The 17,157-nt window shown below is 45.6% G+C and overlaps 2 protein-coding genes across 2 annotated transcripts; one reads left to right on the plus strand and one right to left on the minus strand.

The window, feature by feature from the left end:
- Positions 1 to 629: 629 nt before the first annotated feature.
- supt16h (SPT16 homolog, facilitates chromatin remodeling subunit) lies at positions 630 to 11,638 on the plus strand. Its single transcript, XM_076990634.1, has 24 exons — positions 630 to 1,119; positions 2,092 to 2,184; positions 2,312 to 2,482; positions 2,798 to 2,950; positions 3,067 to 3,213; positions 3,296 to 3,447; positions 3,666 to 3,838; positions 3,945 to 4,035; positions 4,154 to 4,227; positions 6,210 to 6,322; positions 6,415 to 6,480; positions 6,586 to 6,681; positions 6,798 to 6,913; positions 7,128 to 7,281; positions 7,424 to 7,551; positions 7,645 to 7,907; positions 8,476 to 8,594; positions 8,727 to 8,965; positions 9,112 to 9,187; positions 9,290 to 9,459; positions 9,686 to 9,815; positions 10,413 to 10,539; positions 10,663 to 10,737; positions 10,818 to 11,638. The coding sequence occupies exons 1-24, from the start codon at positions 1,054 to 1,056 to the stop codon at positions 10,931 to 10,933; spliced, it is 3,108 nt and encodes a 1,035-aa protein (XP_076846749.1). The 5' UTR covers positions 630 to 1,053; the 3' UTR covers positions 10,934 to 11,638.
- Positions 11,639 to 11,658: 20 nt separating this feature from the next.
- LOC143491537 (uncharacterized) lies at positions 11,659 to 12,873 on the minus strand. The gene is made up of 4 exons (XM_076990639.1): positions 12,661 to 12,873; positions 12,305 to 12,542; positions 12,100 to 12,221; positions 11,659 to 11,981 (listed from the first exon to the last, which is right to left on the minus strand). The coding sequence occupies exons 1-4, from the start codon at positions 12,671 to 12,673 to the stop codon at positions 11,893 to 11,895; spliced, it is 462 nt and encodes a 153-aa protein (XP_076846754.1). The 5' UTR covers positions 12,674 to 12,873; the 3' UTR covers positions 11,659 to 11,892.
- Between the last annotated feature and the right edge of the window lie 4,284 nt (positions 12,874 to 17,157).

Consider the following 17,157-nt stretch of genomic DNA (forward strand, 5'->3'; position numbering starts at 1 on the left):
TGGGCCACTTTTTCAGCCCGGGAGTTTCATGCCCAAATCCGGCCCAAATTTATATTTCCCTCCCAATCGGCCCAAACTAGAGATTGGCATGAGCCGGCCCATCGGGAATCCTCCCGAATCTCCCGATTAGCCACTCCGGCTCTGGCACAGGCACACGTTTTGATGGATCTACGCTAGAGCCCCACGTGGTCGGGGCATCCGCTACATCCTCTTCGCGCCGAGTAAACCATTTTAAATGACAAGGGTTGGCGGGAAATGGCAGGAAGGCGGGAAATGAGCGCATGGTGAAGTGGAGGAGGAGTTGGGGAGTTATGATCTGTGTTGCAGAGCGGCACTGGAGTGGTTGGCGGCGCTGTCTTTGAAGGAACAAAGAGCGCAGCAGCTTAATTCACTGTTCTGTGCTTTTTTTTACTTCGTGCAGATGCGGGCAAACTCTGTAAACACTTGTCCGTAATTACATTTTGTGTTAAAAAAAACAAATAAACACCTAAAGTCAACCACAGTAGTCTGAACATTGACGTCAGAGCCGCTATCGGACAATAACGGTGTACGTTAGGCAGGCTTAAAATAAAAAGATGCGAACGGAGCGGTTGTGGGAGCCGTGAACGGCGGGAGGGCGGGAAGGAGGGGGAGGGGAGACGGCGTGTAATTATCACGGTCCTGTGTGCGTGGCTGTGCTGCACACAAATACATGCGCATTTGGCGGAATGTATGTAATTATGTAGCAACAGACACCCCGTTTTAATATTAGTGTTTGAAAAAGAAGGAAAAAAGCGACATATTCGAGAAAATAACAGTTTTAATTAAAGACGAGCGGTGTTTTTAATAAGAACTGTTAGCGTGTGGGGGGTAATACCAATTTCATATGTTCTTTAATTTGGTTTATGGGAAACCTAGCTAGCGTTTACAAAGGGCAGGAAGGCGGTCGTAGGTCGGGGTAAAGCAGGCGTCGCGGGCGTCCACAGCGGTCGCAGAGGCGTGGAAGTGCGTGCTCGAGTCCTGCGGCCTGCACCGAAGCCGGGACCTGGAGTTTAGAGGAGCCCGAGAATCGACATGGCGGTGAACCTGGACAAAGAGGCGTATTACCGCCGGATCAAACGACTGTACGGGAACTGGAAGGTGAGTGCGTGGAGCGCCGGAGGGTCGTGGGGACGTGTCTCGGGCGGGAGGCGTACACCTCGTGTTCCTGAGCGCGACCGTTCGCCGCGGCGTGTCCGCGTTTGTGAGGTGCGTAGCGGCCGTGTGGCCGCGGGAGAATCGCGGTGCGTCGCCGGGGCCTCCGTCGCCTCCTCGGGGCGCTGATTCACATTGAACCGTTACGTATCGCACTCCGAGCTACACCCAGACAAGTGCGCGATTACTTGTAACGTTTTAATGCCGTGTGACTAACACAACTGGTCAAAAATAATGTATATTAAAATATAAATAAATAAAAACAACAACCAAAGCACCACAGCGACCCAAACGCGGTGGTTTAGCACGACAGTTAGCCGCTAGCTAACGTTAGCGCGTTGTCAGGGGGACGCTAGCTTTAGCCACAGCGCGTGATTAGCTGTCCGGCCACCTTCAGAGTTCACACTTGTGTTGGTCTTTTCCCTGTTAACGTTCACACTTGAGTGTGTTTCTAGACCGCGCTGTTGGTTGAACGTGGACTCTAGTTGAACTATATTGAGTTGTTGTGACACGTCGGGTTTTAGTTAGCCTAGCTAGCTAGCTAGCCATCTAATGCATTTCCTGAGGTGTAAAAGTTTACAGTGGCTAGCCAGCTAAAGAGTTAGCGACCTTGCTTAGTTGCAAAGTTTGGTGTGTTGGGGCTTTGGTCTGGATCGAAAACTTTAACGCTTTACTGTTTAATATGCCAAATCCACCAAAATCTGTAGAAGTGTCAGACGGGTTGTGTTCTTCAGACACAAGATTGCTTTCAGCTTCACGTTTGCTAATGCTAGCTAGCTAACTACAAATCTAATGGGTATAACTTGTTAATACAATTGGTCGTGCAAGATTGTTTAATTTTTACGTCTGTTCTGAAAGAGTCCTGTTTTGTATGTATATGTGTGCGGTTTTCTTATTGTTGTGCACTTTGTTTCACAGAAAGGTGAAGATGAGTTTGGTAAGGTTGACGCCATCGTGGTGTCTGTTGGTGTAGATGAGGAAATCGTGTACGCCAAATCCACTGCACTCCAGGTAAAGTGATCTGGTTTGCAACCGCACATCTGAACTCAGACGTTTCATAGATTGTTTAAACAGCCATTAGTTTTGCATGTGTTCACACAACTGTGTTTTACAATAAATGTCTCTTTCGCACATACAGACATGGCTGTTTGGTTATGAGTTGACTGACACCATCATGGTGTTTTGTGAAACCAAGATCATTTTCTTGGCCAGCAAGAAGAAAATAGAGTTCCTTAAACAGGTGGCCATTACCAAGGGCAATGAGAACGCTAATGGAATCCCACCCATAACTCTCTTGGTCAGAGAGAAGGTGAGTACGCTAGAGCTTCAGTAGACCTTTTTAACAATCTCTCATTCTGCTGTCAGAAACCTCACTCGCCAAATTTTATGGTTCTGATAACTTCTGGATTTGCTGAAAAATAAATTGCAGTTAAATTGACAGTTAATATGTGACACCACTAGAAGTTTCCATAGTTCATGAAACTCAAATTTGAGCACATCCTGCCAGGTTTATCATAATACATTATTAATAGCCATAAAATAAGTGTGAATAAACAGTTTGTGAATCAACAGCAAGATAAGATTCTCTCTCTGGAACTGCTGTGCCCTTTTCACTCTCTCCCAGAACGAGAGCAATAAGGCTAACTTTGAGAAGATGATTGAGGCAGTCCGTGGCAGTAAAGCAGGAAAGGCAGTAGGTGTCTTTATCAAGGACAAATTCCCTGGAGAGTACATGAAGAGCTGGAATGACATGATCACAGCGGAGGGCCTGGAGAAGGTGTGTGTGTGTGTGTGTGTGTGTGTGTGTGTGTGGTGGGGGGGGGGGGGGGGGGGGTAGTGTAGGAACAGAGTATTATTTTTGCACACCGTGTACTATGGCTTTCTGTGTGTCAGGTGGACATCAGCGCGGTCGTGGCATACACGATGGCCGTGAAAGAGGATGGCGAGCTGGCCTTGATGAAAAAAGCCGCCACGATCACCAGCGACGTCTTCACGAAGTTCTTCAAGGAGAGGGTCATGGAGATAGTGGACGCTGATGAGGTGAGGAGAGAGCACACACCCACACTCCTGACGAGGAACCATTACAACGGTTGGAAATTCAAAAAGCAAACTGTTTTAACAGAAAGTGAAACACAGCCGTCTGGCGGAGTCTGTGGAGAAGGCGATTGAGGACAGGAAGTATCTGAGTGGTGTTGACCCTTCTACTGTGGAGATGTGCTACCCTCCAATCATTCAGAGCGGTGGCAACTACAGCCTCAAATTCAGCGTGGTCAGGTGAGCAGCTGAGACACCAGGACCTTTTGGCTAACTGTGTAGAGGTCTGTTTTATGGTTTTTGTTTGTCATATTTTTGTAACTTTTGGAAGTATACCACGGGATTGAAATATTCAGAATTCAGTCTTTAGTGTGTGTTATATTTAGCAAAGTTTGGTCTTTAAACCCCTGTTTAATAGAACTGCATACATCTCTCATCTCTCATGTGCTCTCACCCAGTGACAAAAACCACATGCACTTCGGCGCAATAACGTGTGCAATGGGCATCCGCTACAAGTCCTACTGCTCCAACCTGGTACGCACCCTCATGGTGGACCCACCACAGGAAATGCAAGACAATTACAACTTCCTCCTGCAGGTGGAGGAGGAGCTGCTGAAGGAGCTCAAACACGGTGAGCATATCTCTGCGGGGGCAGACCTGTGTCAAGCGTTTCTAGAGAATGATTGATGACTGACTGGGATGCTGTTGTAGTGATCCACTCTTGTGTAAACGTGTAGGCGTCAAGATCTGCGACGCGTACAATGCCGTCATGGACTATGCCAAGAAGGAGAAACCAGAGCTAGTTAGCAAGCTGACGAAAAACCTGGGGTGAGTTCAGCACACACGCACACTGCAGCTTCATGCAGTCCCCACTTATTCATTGTTGGTGTTGTGTGCATGCACAAACACGGGCCTGTTTTTAGATGTAGTGTGGTGCATGTTTCAGGTTTGCCATGGGGATCGAGTTTAGGGAGGGCTCCCTGGTACTGAATACTAAAAACCAGTACAAGCTGAAGAAAGGTGAGAACACACCCTCACTGATTTCACATATCTCTTTGAGAATGCTGCTTGGGTTGAAAGTTGCTAGCTCTTTCATCTGTGGTAGCTTACACAACAGTCATGATACTTTCGTTTGCTGTGACTGTGGAGTGTCTCTTGGAGCAAGCTGTGTGCTAGAAGTGTGTGTGTGGTGTGCGCTGGTTATGTGTAAGCATGGTGTTGAGCGTCAGTCTGCTGTGTGTAGGTATGGTGTTGAGCGTGAGTTAGGTATGGTGTTGCGCGCGAGTCTGCTGTGTGTAGGTATGGTGTTGAGCGTGAGTTAGGTATGGTGTTAAGCATGAGTCTGTGCTGTGTGTAGGTATGGTGTTGAGCGTGAGTGCTGTGTGTAGGTATGGTGTTGAGCGTGAGTTAGGTATGGTGTTAAGCATGAGTTTGTGCTGTGTGTAGGTATTGTGTTGAGCGTGAGTTAGGTATGGTGTTGCGCGCGAGTCTGCTGTGTGTAGGTATGGTGTTGAGCGTGAGTTAGGTATGGTGTTAAGCATGAGTCTGTGCTGTGTGTAGGTATGGTGTTGAGCGTGAGTTAGGTATGGTGTTAAGCATGAGTCTGTGCTGTGTGTAGGTATGGTGTTGAGCGTGAGTTAGGTATGGTGTTAAGCATGAGTCTGTGCTGTGTGTAGGTATGGTGTTGAGCGTGAGTTAGGTATGGTGTTAAGCATGAGTCTGTGCTGTGTGTATGTATGGTGTTGAGCGTGAGTTAGGTATGGTGTTAAGCATGAGTCTGTGCTGTGTGTAGGTATGGTGTTGAGCGTGAGTTAGGTATGGTGTTAAGCATGAGTCTGTGCTGTGTGTAGGTATGGTGTTGAGCGTGAGTTAGGTATGGTGTTAAGCATGAGTCTGTGCTGTGTGTAGGTATGGTGTTGAGCGTGAGTCTGTGCTGTGTGTAGGTATGGTGTTGAGCGTGAGTCTGTGCTGTGTGTAGGTATGGTGTTGAGCGTGAGTCTGTGCTGTGTGTAGGTATGGTGTTGAGCGTGAGTCTGTGCTGTGTGTAGGTATGGTGTTGAGCGTGAGTCTGTGCTGTGTGTAGGTATGGTGTTAAGCATGAGTCTGTGCTGTGTGTAGGTATGGTGTTGAGCGTGAGTTAGGTATGGTGTTAAGCATGAGTCTGTGCTGTGTGTAGGTATGGTGTTAAGCGTGAGTCTGTGCTGTGTGTAGGTATGGTGTTGAGCGTGAGTCTGTGCTGTGTGTAGGTAGGGTGTTAAGCATGAGTCTGTGCTGTGTGTAGGTATGGTGTTGAGCGTGAGTTAGGTATGGTGTTAAGCATGAGTCTGTGCTGTGTGTAGGTATGGTGTTGAGCGTGAGTTAGGTATGGTGTTAAGCATGAGTCTGTGCTGTGTGTAGGTATGGTGTTGAGCGTGAGTTAGGTATGGTGTTAAGCATGAGTCTGTGCTGTGTGTAGGTATGGTGTTGAGCGTGAGTCTGTGCTGTGTGTAGGTATGGTGTTGAGCGTGAGTCTGTGCTGTGTGTAGGTATGGTGTTAAGCGTGAGTCTGTGCTGTGTGTAGGTATGGTGTTGAGCGTGAGTCTGTGCTGTGTGTAGGTATGGTGTTAAGCATGAGTCTGTGCTGTGTGTAGGTATGGTGTTGAGCGTGAGTTAGGTATGGTGTTAAGCATGAGTCTGTGCTGTGTGTAGGTATGGTGTTAAGCGTGAGTCTGTGCTGTGTGTAGGTATGGTGTTGAGCGTGAGTCTGTGCTGTGTGTAGGTAGGGTGTTAAGCATGAGTCTGTGCTGTGTGTAGGTATGGTGTTGAGCGTGAGTTAGGTATGGTGTTAAGCGTGAGTCTGTGCTGTGTGTAGGTATGGTGTTGAGCGTGAGTCTGTGCTGTGTGTAGGTATGGTGTTGAGCGTGAGTTAGGTATGGTGTTAAGCATGAGTTTGTGCTGTGTGTAGGTATGGTGTTGAGCGTGAGTTAGGTATGGTGTTAAGCATGAGTTTGTGCTGTGTGTAGGTATGGTGTTGAGCGTGAGTCTGGGGTTTGCTGACTTGGTGAACAGCGAGGGGAAGAAGGAGGAGCAGAAGAAGTACGCTCTCTTCATAGGAGACTCCGTTCTGATCAATGAGGTGAAGGATGTGCACGCATCTTAACATATTAGTGTCTGTGCACCCGTACAGATACATGCCTTAAAAACGTGATATCTCCGTGTCTCTCACAGGAGGACCCTGCCACCATACTAACGCCAGTGAAAAAGAAGATAAAGAATGTTGGAATCTTCCTCAAGGTGTGTGTGTGTGTGTGTGTGTGCGCACACATATGCACCCATGTGCTGACTAGGACCACTGCCGTATATGAATATGGTCCTGAATGCATCTGTCTCTCTGTTAAGAATGATGATGAGGATGACGAAGATGAGGATGACGATAATGCAGAGGAGCTTCTGGGTAAAGGCGCTCGTGCCGCCCTCCTGGCCGACAGGACCAGGGTAGGTTATGTGACGTGTTGATCCTAGCGTACAAGCTTGTGTAGAAATGCAGTTATGGTGTGACTGAACAGAACTGACGCTTTTAAAAAAAATTATTTTTTAATCAAATTTGTTAGAATGAGATGACTGCTGAAGAGAAGAGGCGGGCGCACCAGAGGGAACTGGCCAATCAGATGAACGAAGAAGCCAAGCGGCGTCTGACTGAACAAAAGGGTGAACAGCAGATCCAGAAGTAAGGCGGCATCAGGCAGCAGGAGTAATGAGTAAACCTTCGATCAGATGAAATGAAATCTGTGGGGGGGGGGCTGCTTGAATCATAAATTATTTTCATTATTTATATGTAGCTGCTGTAACATTCAGTAAAGCTAGAGGCATGTGTGTCCTTGATTAAACAACGTTTGAAATGGATGGTGCAGGAGCATAAACAGCTGACCTGTACTTCGCAGGGCCAGAAAGTCCAACGTGTCCTACAAGAACGTCTCCCAGATGCCCCGCGAGAAGGACATTCGGGACATGAAGCTCTACATCGACAAGAAGTACGAGACGGTCATCATGCCCGTGTTCGGCATAGCCACACCCTTCCACATCGCCACCGTTAAGGTAACATGGCACCCCGATCATCATTGAAACAAGTGGCAAGGTTCAGCGTTGCGTTCCAGCACTGAAAAACCACTGTTGGGGTGTGTGTGTGTGTGTGTGTGTGTGTGTGTGTGTGTGTGTGTGTGTGTGTGTGTGTGTGTAGAACATCAGCATGTCGGTGGAAGGAGACTACACCTACCTGAGAATAAACTTCTTCGTGCCGGGCAGCTCGCTGGGGAGACATGAGGGCAACATCTTCCCCAACCCCGAGGCCACGTTCGTCAAAGAGATGTGAGTGTCCCTCCCTTCACGGAGCTCTGTAGCTGTGGTTCATGCGTAATGTCTCGTGTGCTGATCCGGCTCATCCGTGACCTCTCCCCGCAGCACGTACCGCGCCTCCAACCTCAAGACCCCCGGCGACCCGTCGGTGCCGTCGACCAACCTGCAGAACGCCTTCCGCATCATCAAGGAGGTACAGAAGCGCTACAAGACGCGTGAGGCGGAGGAGAAGGAGAAGGAAGGCATTGTGAAGCAGGACTCGCTGGTCATCAACCTGAACCGTAGCAACCCCAAGCTGAAGGACCTCTACATCCGGCCCAACATCGCCCAGAAGAGGATGCAGGGCTCCCTGGAGGCGCACACCAACGGTGAGGGGCGGGAGACGGGGCTGCCGCCTACACGCTTCCAAAAGCCCGTAACCAAGGTTCCTTATTGCTATAGGTTACCCACTCGGTAACCAAGGTTTCTTATTATATATAGGTTACTCCACTCGGGCCACTGGTGGCTGCTTTTTGTGGAGTTTGGCTGAAGGACGGCTGCTTCTATACAAAGGGTTGCTCAGCCGGGGTCCACGATGAGTTTTAGTCAGATAACTGTGGGAGAATCACTGTTTTGGCAGCGCCACACTAGGTGTGCCCATGCCGGTAGATAAATGAATGAATTTTCTGAAAATGTAAGTGTGTTGCAGGGGAGACATTGGGTTTGACTTGGGGAGTTACTCCTTGATGTGAGAGCGCTTCAGCGACTGCACTTTTCAGCTAGTTTGTAGAAATGTCTGCCTCAGCTGCCATCCTGATACTGTTGGACACTACTGTGTGCTACGCTCAGGCATGGAGAAGATGCTGAGTCCTGTAGTAAAGGGGAAGGGGCCAGGCTCTTAGCCAGGTTTCTCCCTTCAGTCCGTCGGGCCACAACACGCCTTCTGTTTGTCCGTAGGTTTCCGTTTCACGTCCGTGCGTGGCGACAAGGTGGACATCCTCTACAACAACATCAAGCACGCCATTTTCCAGCCGTGTGACGGAGAGATGATCATCGTGCTGCACTTCCACCTCAAGGTGCGCTTGCGTGCTGTCTGTTTGGTGCTGAAATTGTGTATCTGGCAACAAGACGTACCCTGAAATGTAAAGGTTTGGTTTTGTATGAAACGTTCTTACATCTTTTCTTTTGAACCACTTCCCTGCTTGCAGAACGCCATCATGTTCGGGAAGAAGCGGCACACGGACGTGCAGTTCTACACGGAGGTGGGCGAGATCACAACGGACTTGGGCAAGCACCAGCACATGCACGACCGGGACGACCTCTACGCTGAGCAGATGGAGCGTGAGATGAGGCACAAGCTCAAGTCGGCCTTCAAGAACTTCATTGAGAAGGTGGAGACCCTCACCAAGGAGGAGCTGGAGTTTGAGGTCCCCTTCCGAGACCTGGGGTGAGGAGAAAGCAGCCAAAACGGAGCAAAACGAGCCACCTCCGTGAAGCTGGTCTTACCTTTTATTTCTTCCAATTCCCTTGCTTGTGAACATTACAGTACAAAGCATGGGACCTCTTTTGTAAGTTCCGTACTTGACTTTGTAGATTCCAGGGCGCCCCCTACAGGAGCACCTGCCTACTGCAGCCGACGTCTAGTGCGCTCTGCAACGTAACGGAGTGGGTGAGTGCAAGAGCGCAGATCCATAGACACCCCCTAGTGGCTGTCGCTAAAAGTGCATCTGTTTCAGCTCTCCCAACTCTTTCTCCCATATCTCCTCTCTAGCCCCCTTTTGTTGTCACGCTGGATGAAGTTGAGCTGGTCCATTTCGAGCGTGTCCAGTTCCACCTGAAGAACTTCGATGTGGTCATAGTCTACAAGGACTACAACAAGAAGGTGACGATGATCAATGCCGTGCCCGTCAACTCACTCGACCCGATCAAGGAGTGGCTCAAGTACGTCCAGCTCGTCATCTAAAGCCAACGTTTCAGTCTGTAGCTTCAGAATCGCATATCCTCATGCTCTGCAGCAAAACACTGATTTTTTTTTTTTTTTGGTTGTTGATATTTAACATTGATATGTAATAAGTGCTTATAAACCCTCAAAGTAAGGCAGGTAGCTGCACGGGGGGGCTGACCCCACCAGCCATGACTCCTCACTCACGTTGTTACACATTTCCAGCTCGTGTGACATCAAGTACACGGAGGGTGTTCAGTCCCTGAACTGGACCAAGATCATGAAAACCATCGTGGACGATCCTGAGGGCTTTTTTGAGCAGGGTGGCTGGTCCTTCCTTGATCCCGAGAGTGAGGTGAGAGGCTGCTTATCAGTGGCTTGTCCATTTAAGAAAAACATTTGGAAAAGAATTGGATTACAGCAGAATGAGTAGGAATATAACAGAATATGGAAATAGCCTCAGTAGAGCCTGGCAGTACTGGTACTAGTGGATTTTGGAATCTCTTTGGTGGTTAATATCTTGGTGTACGTGTTTCTTTGAGAATTATGCACGGCCAACAAGTCTACTTCGACTTGTTTAATTCACCGTTTTGTCCATCAGGTGTTTGTTCCTCATCGAATCAGCATTCTCTTCCCCACCACCCAGTCATTCCAGTGTTTTTAAAAAGGAAAATGTTTACTTTTAAACAATTTTTGACCTGCGGGGGTCAGCATTATCTTGGAATATTCAAAAATATTTTTCGATTAAAATTTCAGTATTTTATGAAGTGTCTGTAAACATTTATTCAAACAGTTGTAGTTTTGAACTTGAAACGTTCTGAAGGAAAATGATTTCACAAAGCTGGTTAGTTCACGTGGGCTACGTCTTCACTGTGATGGCAGGAGTCGGATGCTTCCATCCGATCTGTGGTGGCCACAGGCCGTTTGGACCAACGTGTGCTTCTGTTTGTAGGGGAGTGGCGGAGAGGAAGACTCTGAGTCCGAGATGGAGGATGAGACATTCAACCCTTCAGCCGATGAAGAGGAAGAAGAGGAGGAGGACAGTGATGAAGATTACTCATCAGAGACCGAGGACTCTAGTAATTCGAAACTAACCATGCTCCTACTTTTATTTCCTTATAGTTGTGCTTTATTTGATATATAACATTTATAATTTCCTGCTCGTCTGTACCATACCTTTTTTTCATCTTTCACTTTATTAGACTACAGTGCCTCTCTGGGTAGTGAAGAAGAGAGTGGCAAAGACTGGGACGAACTGGAAGAAGAGGCAAGAAAAGGTTGGATGAAACGTTTTCCTCTTTGCATTGCACTGCATTACTTACCTCTGCACCTTTGACCTTGCGTACTCTCCATTTAGCTGACAGAGAGAGTCACTATGAGGATGAAGACACCACCACCACCACTACTAACAGGAAGAGGAAGGGCCGGTCAGCAGCCCCACCCCCCAGCAGCAAGAAAAAGAGGCGGCATTAAATTACACACACATGTGCGCGCAGACACACACCTCCTCACCTGCACTGCCAAATAATGTTTGTTTGTTTTTGTTTTTTTTTTCCAACCTCTGTCTCTGGATATCATTCTCACATACACACTGTAAATAAAGGTTTTTGCCCCTCGGTTGTGTTAAATGGTTGAGTGTCATAAGGAACCGTATGTATTGGAGAACAGAAAGATGATTTGACTTCTCTTTCTCAACTTTCATTCCTGTTTGGCATTGTGGGTGGGTGTGAGTGTGTATGAGCTCATGGAAGAGGGATTTTCTTGTAAATTTCATTGAGCGTTTTTGTTAACCAATGGAGAGGTACAGCGGTGTTGGTAGGGGTTGCCACCCCCCCTCCCCCAAATCCCTTTCCTGCCATGTGCTTTATTGGGCCTTCCATTTCTCCTCTCCAATTGCCCCTTCATCTGATTTCCTCCCGTTTTTCCTTTTTTCCACCCCCAAAGCACTTGAGGAACAGATTTGACTATAGATTTGTGTATAGATTCATTTTGCTCTTTTGTTGGGAAGGGGGTTGGGGTGGGAGAGGGAGGGGTTGTGGGGATACTCCATATGTGGATGCAAGGACAAACAATTTATAGCTGTGACGTAAACAAAATGTCTTTTGTTATTACCATTCTCTTCGTCCTGACTTGGTAGTCTTGTTAATTTTTTTTTTCTTTTTTAAAAAAAATTAAAGGAAATAAAAAATCTCTTTAATATTTGTGCTATCTTGTTTTAATTGAGAACATCTGGACATCCTTTCAAGATGTTTTCCAGTTACAGCTGTCCACTGGACAACTGAAGCCATTTCTGGATAGTAGAGCTCAGATGTAAATGTACTGTAGTTGTACTTTCAGTGTAGGTTACACTGATGTCTGAAAGGAATTCAGTTAAGACTTAATATGCATCGTTTTTATACAGTAATTCCACTGAGCTGTCTTTACCAGTGTCTTCATCTCCACTCATCTTCCTCTTTCTCATATTCCTCACTACTATTGTTTTCACTGCCATCGTCTTCCTTTTCATCTCCCTCTTCTGTGCCTGAAAGACCAATATTTGTCATTCTCACACAAGGTATTACAGACCAGTTTCCATACACGCAAATATCCCTGATCACTGATTTCTTGTTTGTGCATGCATACTTCCATTTCTAACTCACAGAAGGTGTGCGTTAGTGTCTTAAGGTCCGTCATAAACTCCTCTACATGGCCTTCAAGGCTGTCCAGATCCATTGGCTCACTATGCTCAACAAACAGAGGCCTTTTCAGTATCTGCTGATACCTGGGATACATTAAGTCAAAGTCAAACACTCCCCGGGAGAACACGAGCATATTTACATTTGACTGTAAGGACTCAGTCCTCACTTTTTGGCACATGAACGGTATCCCTGCATGGGTGGGCAAGAGACATTTTCCTCACTACCATAGTCTTCATTGATGTCATCATCCTCCACTCCTACATTTTCCTCTTCCTCCTCCTCTAAAATGTAGTTTTCAGAAGTGTCATCCTCATCTTCAATCCTCTCATTTTCCTCACTACCATCATCTTCATTGATGTCATCTTCATCATCCTCCACTCCTTCATTTCTCTCATCTCCTGTGCCTGAAAGGTCGATATTTTTCATTCTCACACAAGGTATTATAGACCAGTTTCCATACACCAAAGTGTCCCTGATCACTCATATCTTGCTCCTGCATGCATACTTCCATTTCTAACTCACAGATGGTGTCCATTAGTGTTGACGTGTTGCCGCAGGTCCACCATAAACTCCTCTACATGGCCTTCAATGCTCTCCCCAAGTCTGTCCACTGAAAGAGATCATCTGTCAAACATCATTGTCACAAACCGTCATAATCCGCGTCTTATATAAAACCATTGACTCTGTTCTTAAGCCCCCATCTGCACTCTTGCACGGATGCATCACCTGAAATGTGTGAGGACTTTCTGCACTTTTTTATTGGTAAGATCATCACGGCTAGAGCTCTTATTTTAACTCCTACCTCTGACCCATATGATCCCACCTCAGGTCCGGCAGTGTTTGAAAAGTTTGAGGCTGTGACATTGTCGTATTTGGAGCATGTGGTCTACACACAAATACAAACTTTTATGGATGAGCATGGAATCTCTGAGGTTTTTCAGTCCGGTTTTAAAACCATGCACAGCAAAGAGACAGCACTGCTAAGGGTTTTTAATCCTAGCAACTGACTCGGGTTATCACGTGATTCTCGGTCTGCTTGATTTAACTGCAGATTTTGACATGGTGGACCACGACATTTTAATTTCCCAGTTACAGCAAATAGGAGGCATTTGTGGCAGTGCACTGGACTGGTTTAGGTCGTACCTGACAGACAGAACTCTGTGCATAACTTTCGCTAGTTCTGAATCCCCCACAGCGCCAATGTTTTATGGTGTCCCCCAGAGCTCAATTTTAGTAACTCTCCTTTTCTCATTTTACATGCTTCGACTGGATTCCAGTTTTAGAAAATGTGGGGTTTCTTTTCATTTTTACGCTGATGACAGCCAGATTTATATACCACTGAAAGAAATTACATGTGTTCTTTTAAATCATTGCTTTTATGTCTTGATGATGTTAAAGCCTGGATGTCGTTACACTTTTTTAGATTTTAATGAAAAAAAGACTGAAGTGATGGTTTTTGGTCCCTGTGAGGTCCTCCTTGTTGACTTGGGTTTCCTGTCATCATTTAAAAAGTCAACAGTTTGTAATTTGGGTTTTAAAATGGACAGTGATTTTAAATTGGATCGGCAAATTGCTGCAGTAGTGAAGGCCAGCTTTTTCCACTTGAGGCAGCTGGCTAAGGTGAAGTATATCCTTGCACGGGAGCACTTTGAAACAGTGATCCACGCCTTCATTGCATCACGGCTGGATTACTGCAATGCACTTTATTTTGGAGTTGGCCAGTCCTCCCTCAAACGGCTTCAGCTGGTACAGAACGCTGCTGCCAGATTGTTGACTGGAGCGCGCAAGAGGGAGCACATCACTCCTATCCTGGCCTCCCTCCACTGTCCGCCCGTGCATTTTAGAATTAATTTTAAGATTCTTTTATTTGGTTTTAATTCTTTAAATGGACTCGCCCCACCGTACCTCTCTGAGCAGCTCCATCCATACGGTCCCATTCGGTCGCTCAGATCAGCAGATCATTTGCTCTTGAAGGTGCCGAGGGCAAAACGTAAGCTCAGAGGGGATCGAGCATTCTCAACTGCTGCACCTAAATTATGGAACGACCTACCGATCCATATTAGACAGGCCTTATCACTGCCAATTTTTAAAAATCGTCTTAAAACGTATTTTTATTCCTTGGCTTTTACCCCAGCATGTGACATTTTATCTGATTTAAATAGTTTTTAAAAAGGTTTTTATGTTTATCTAAGATTTATACTGTATTATTTCCAGGGCTCTCAAGTCTCACGCATTGAGCGTGTGACACACGCATTTGACCGTCTTCACACGCTCACACGCCACACCTCCGATTTCACACGGCGAGTAAAAAAATCTAGTTTATTTACCTCCGATCCATATCTATGTCGCCCTCCACTGGCGATCGATCGCGATATACAACGTATACAACAGTAGAAAAATGCAACATATTTCATGTAAAATTATGTTAGTCATTTTAAGTTTTAATGTCATAATTAGTAATCCTTGGGTTCAATGTATGCTCACAATTGGATATCGCAATTATATTTTCTTTGTTATAAAGTTGCTATTGTTAAAACAAAAGTATAATAATTAGAGTAAGTATATATTATACATTTAATTATGCATGGCTTCTAATTAGGTCTTATATATACACACATGCTACAAGAAACCAGAGATCCTCTTTGAGAATTGTTGCTTGTGTTTTCAGATTCAGGTGTCTTTTACCACCTGCACAAATAATGGAGTTGTTTGGGATCACATTCACTAATCCCTTTTCACCCAAAAATCATACATACCACACGCTGTTCATCATCATACATACAACGTGTGGTATGCGTGTGGTAAATGTGTCCAGATTGAGACCCTCATGCATCTGGAGAGAAATTCTGAGCAGCACAGAAGACATAGTATATGAATCCGTGTATCATTCGTTCATTTGATATTCAACTTAAAATCAAAATCGGAAAATCAAAAAACCATTCATTATTTTGTTTTTCGTTTTGAATATAAAAACAAAAAAACAAACCAGGCTTGTATTTTTCAGTTTTTTATTTGATGATCCAAACAAAAATAGCAAAATAAAAAAACGGGTTCGGAGCCGAACTTGATTTTGATTTTTTAACTTGACCCATTTGTGTGCCCCGGAAGTTACTGATATGTTTATTCTTCGTGGTCTTCGTTTGTGCGGGAGTGCGCTGCAGTGTTACTTGTTCTACTCTGAGCCTAAACATTGGAACATAGTCTATATTGGTATAGACAACGTGACCATATTGGAACCACATTCTAGATTAATTAAATATTTATTTGAAGGTGGCAAGACGCCTGCAGAGATTTCGTGCACGTTGCAGCAAATGGATATCCAGTGATGATCCGGTGTTAATATTTGTCATTGTGTTTTGTAGTGTTCGTTTACTTTAGTCTCTGCTGTGTTTTCTGTGCCTTGTATTATTTATATAAACGTGTTTTCCTTTCATAATCGCTGTGGTCCTTTATATTCCTTCGTGAGTGTTTCTGTGAAGTGTGTTCTGTATGCCTTGTAAGTTGCGCACTCTCCGTGTGGGCGCGGTTCACTTAGAGCTAGGGTGACCAGACGTCCTCTTTTTCCCGGACATGTCCTACTTTTGAGACCTAAAAAATGTCCGGGGGGAATTTGTTCGACTGCCTCAAACAGAATACATGTACAGTGCAAAAGTGTTTACAAGTGAAAGCACGTGTGTCCGCCGGTTCTACGGCGATGAAACGAAAGTGTACGTTTACGGAGGAGTTAAAGAGAAAAAACGTTCGACACACACACCATCCACCTAAATCATTCACCGATACACCGATGACCCCCACCCAGTACAAAAGGTGTCCTCCTTTTCAGAAACCCAACTCTGGTCACCCTACTAGAGGAGACTAGCTCCGTTAAAGTATGTGCCAGCCCTTTATCGCGATTGTGTCCAACCCACCACGTTACACAGATATTGGTATATTATTATGTTGGCTTGCGAAGCAGCCAACATACTGTTCTCCCTATTCTTCTTTTTCTTATTATTATTATTCTATTCCACTTTTCGGTAACTTTCACAGGTCGCAGTTTTTGAGCTAGAACCTTGAAAATTGGCAGGATCACAGATCCCATATGGAAGAAGTGTGCTTGTGCTTTTGGGACATGTCGGACATACGGTGTCCTCAGGACAAGTCCTCAAAGTTGACTTTTTCCCATAGAGAATGAATGGCGGAATGTTCAGAAATGTCCCCAGTTAGTGTGCTGTCATGAAAAATCTCCTGGATAAACAGCTGTAAATTCCTTCCACTTTCATCTAGAAGCTCCATTTAAATTTTAAATGAGAGAGATATTTGTCCTTTCTGGCACGCCAAAATATCTAATCATTTTATTAATTACTTTTAGAGTTATGAGCATTTGTTTGGCACTAGACACAGAAAACTGCCCCATTAACTCCCATGTTAATTTCTCAAAATCAGAACTGTCTTTTTCACAATTTGCCTCTGTGTTTAACTTGTCATAAATCAGACAATATTGGGTCAAACAACACATAAATTACACCAAAATGATCAGCCAGGGGTCCTCTCTCATACAATATCTTCGGTTAAGCGATACGTTAAATAGAGCCCGAACTACGACCGTTTGTTCGGAGGGTGCAAATCACATTAAACAAGGCGTCTACAGTGGCAGAGACCGTGTTTCAGTTAAGGGATTTTTCACAATTTGCCTGTTTTTAACTTGTCATAAATCAGAAAATATTGGGTCAAACAATACACAAATTACAGCAAAATGATCAGCCAGGGGTCCTCTCTCATACAATATCTTCGGTTAAGCGATAAGTTAAACAGGTCCCGAACTACAACCGTTTGTTCGGAGGGTGCAAATCACATTAAACGAGGCTCCTCCACTCAGAGTGGTGTCAGTTATGTTGAATGTCTCTCCCCCTCCCCCCACACACGTACGCACACACACATGCATCTCTCTCATACCCACTACACACAGACACACACAGATGGAGCAGAGGAACAGATGGGGAAGATGGAGCAGAGGGGCAGATGGGGCAGGTAGAGCAG

The sequence above is a fragment of the Brachyhypopomus gauderio genome, unplaced genomic scaffold (genome assembly GCF_052324685.1).
Source record: "Brachyhypopomus gauderio isolate BG-103 unplaced genomic scaffold, BGAUD_0.2 sc77, whole genome shotgun sequence".
NCBI classification, from domain to species: Eukaryota; Metazoa; Chordata; class Actinopteri; order Gymnotiformes; family Hypopomidae; genus Brachyhypopomus; species Brachyhypopomus gauderio.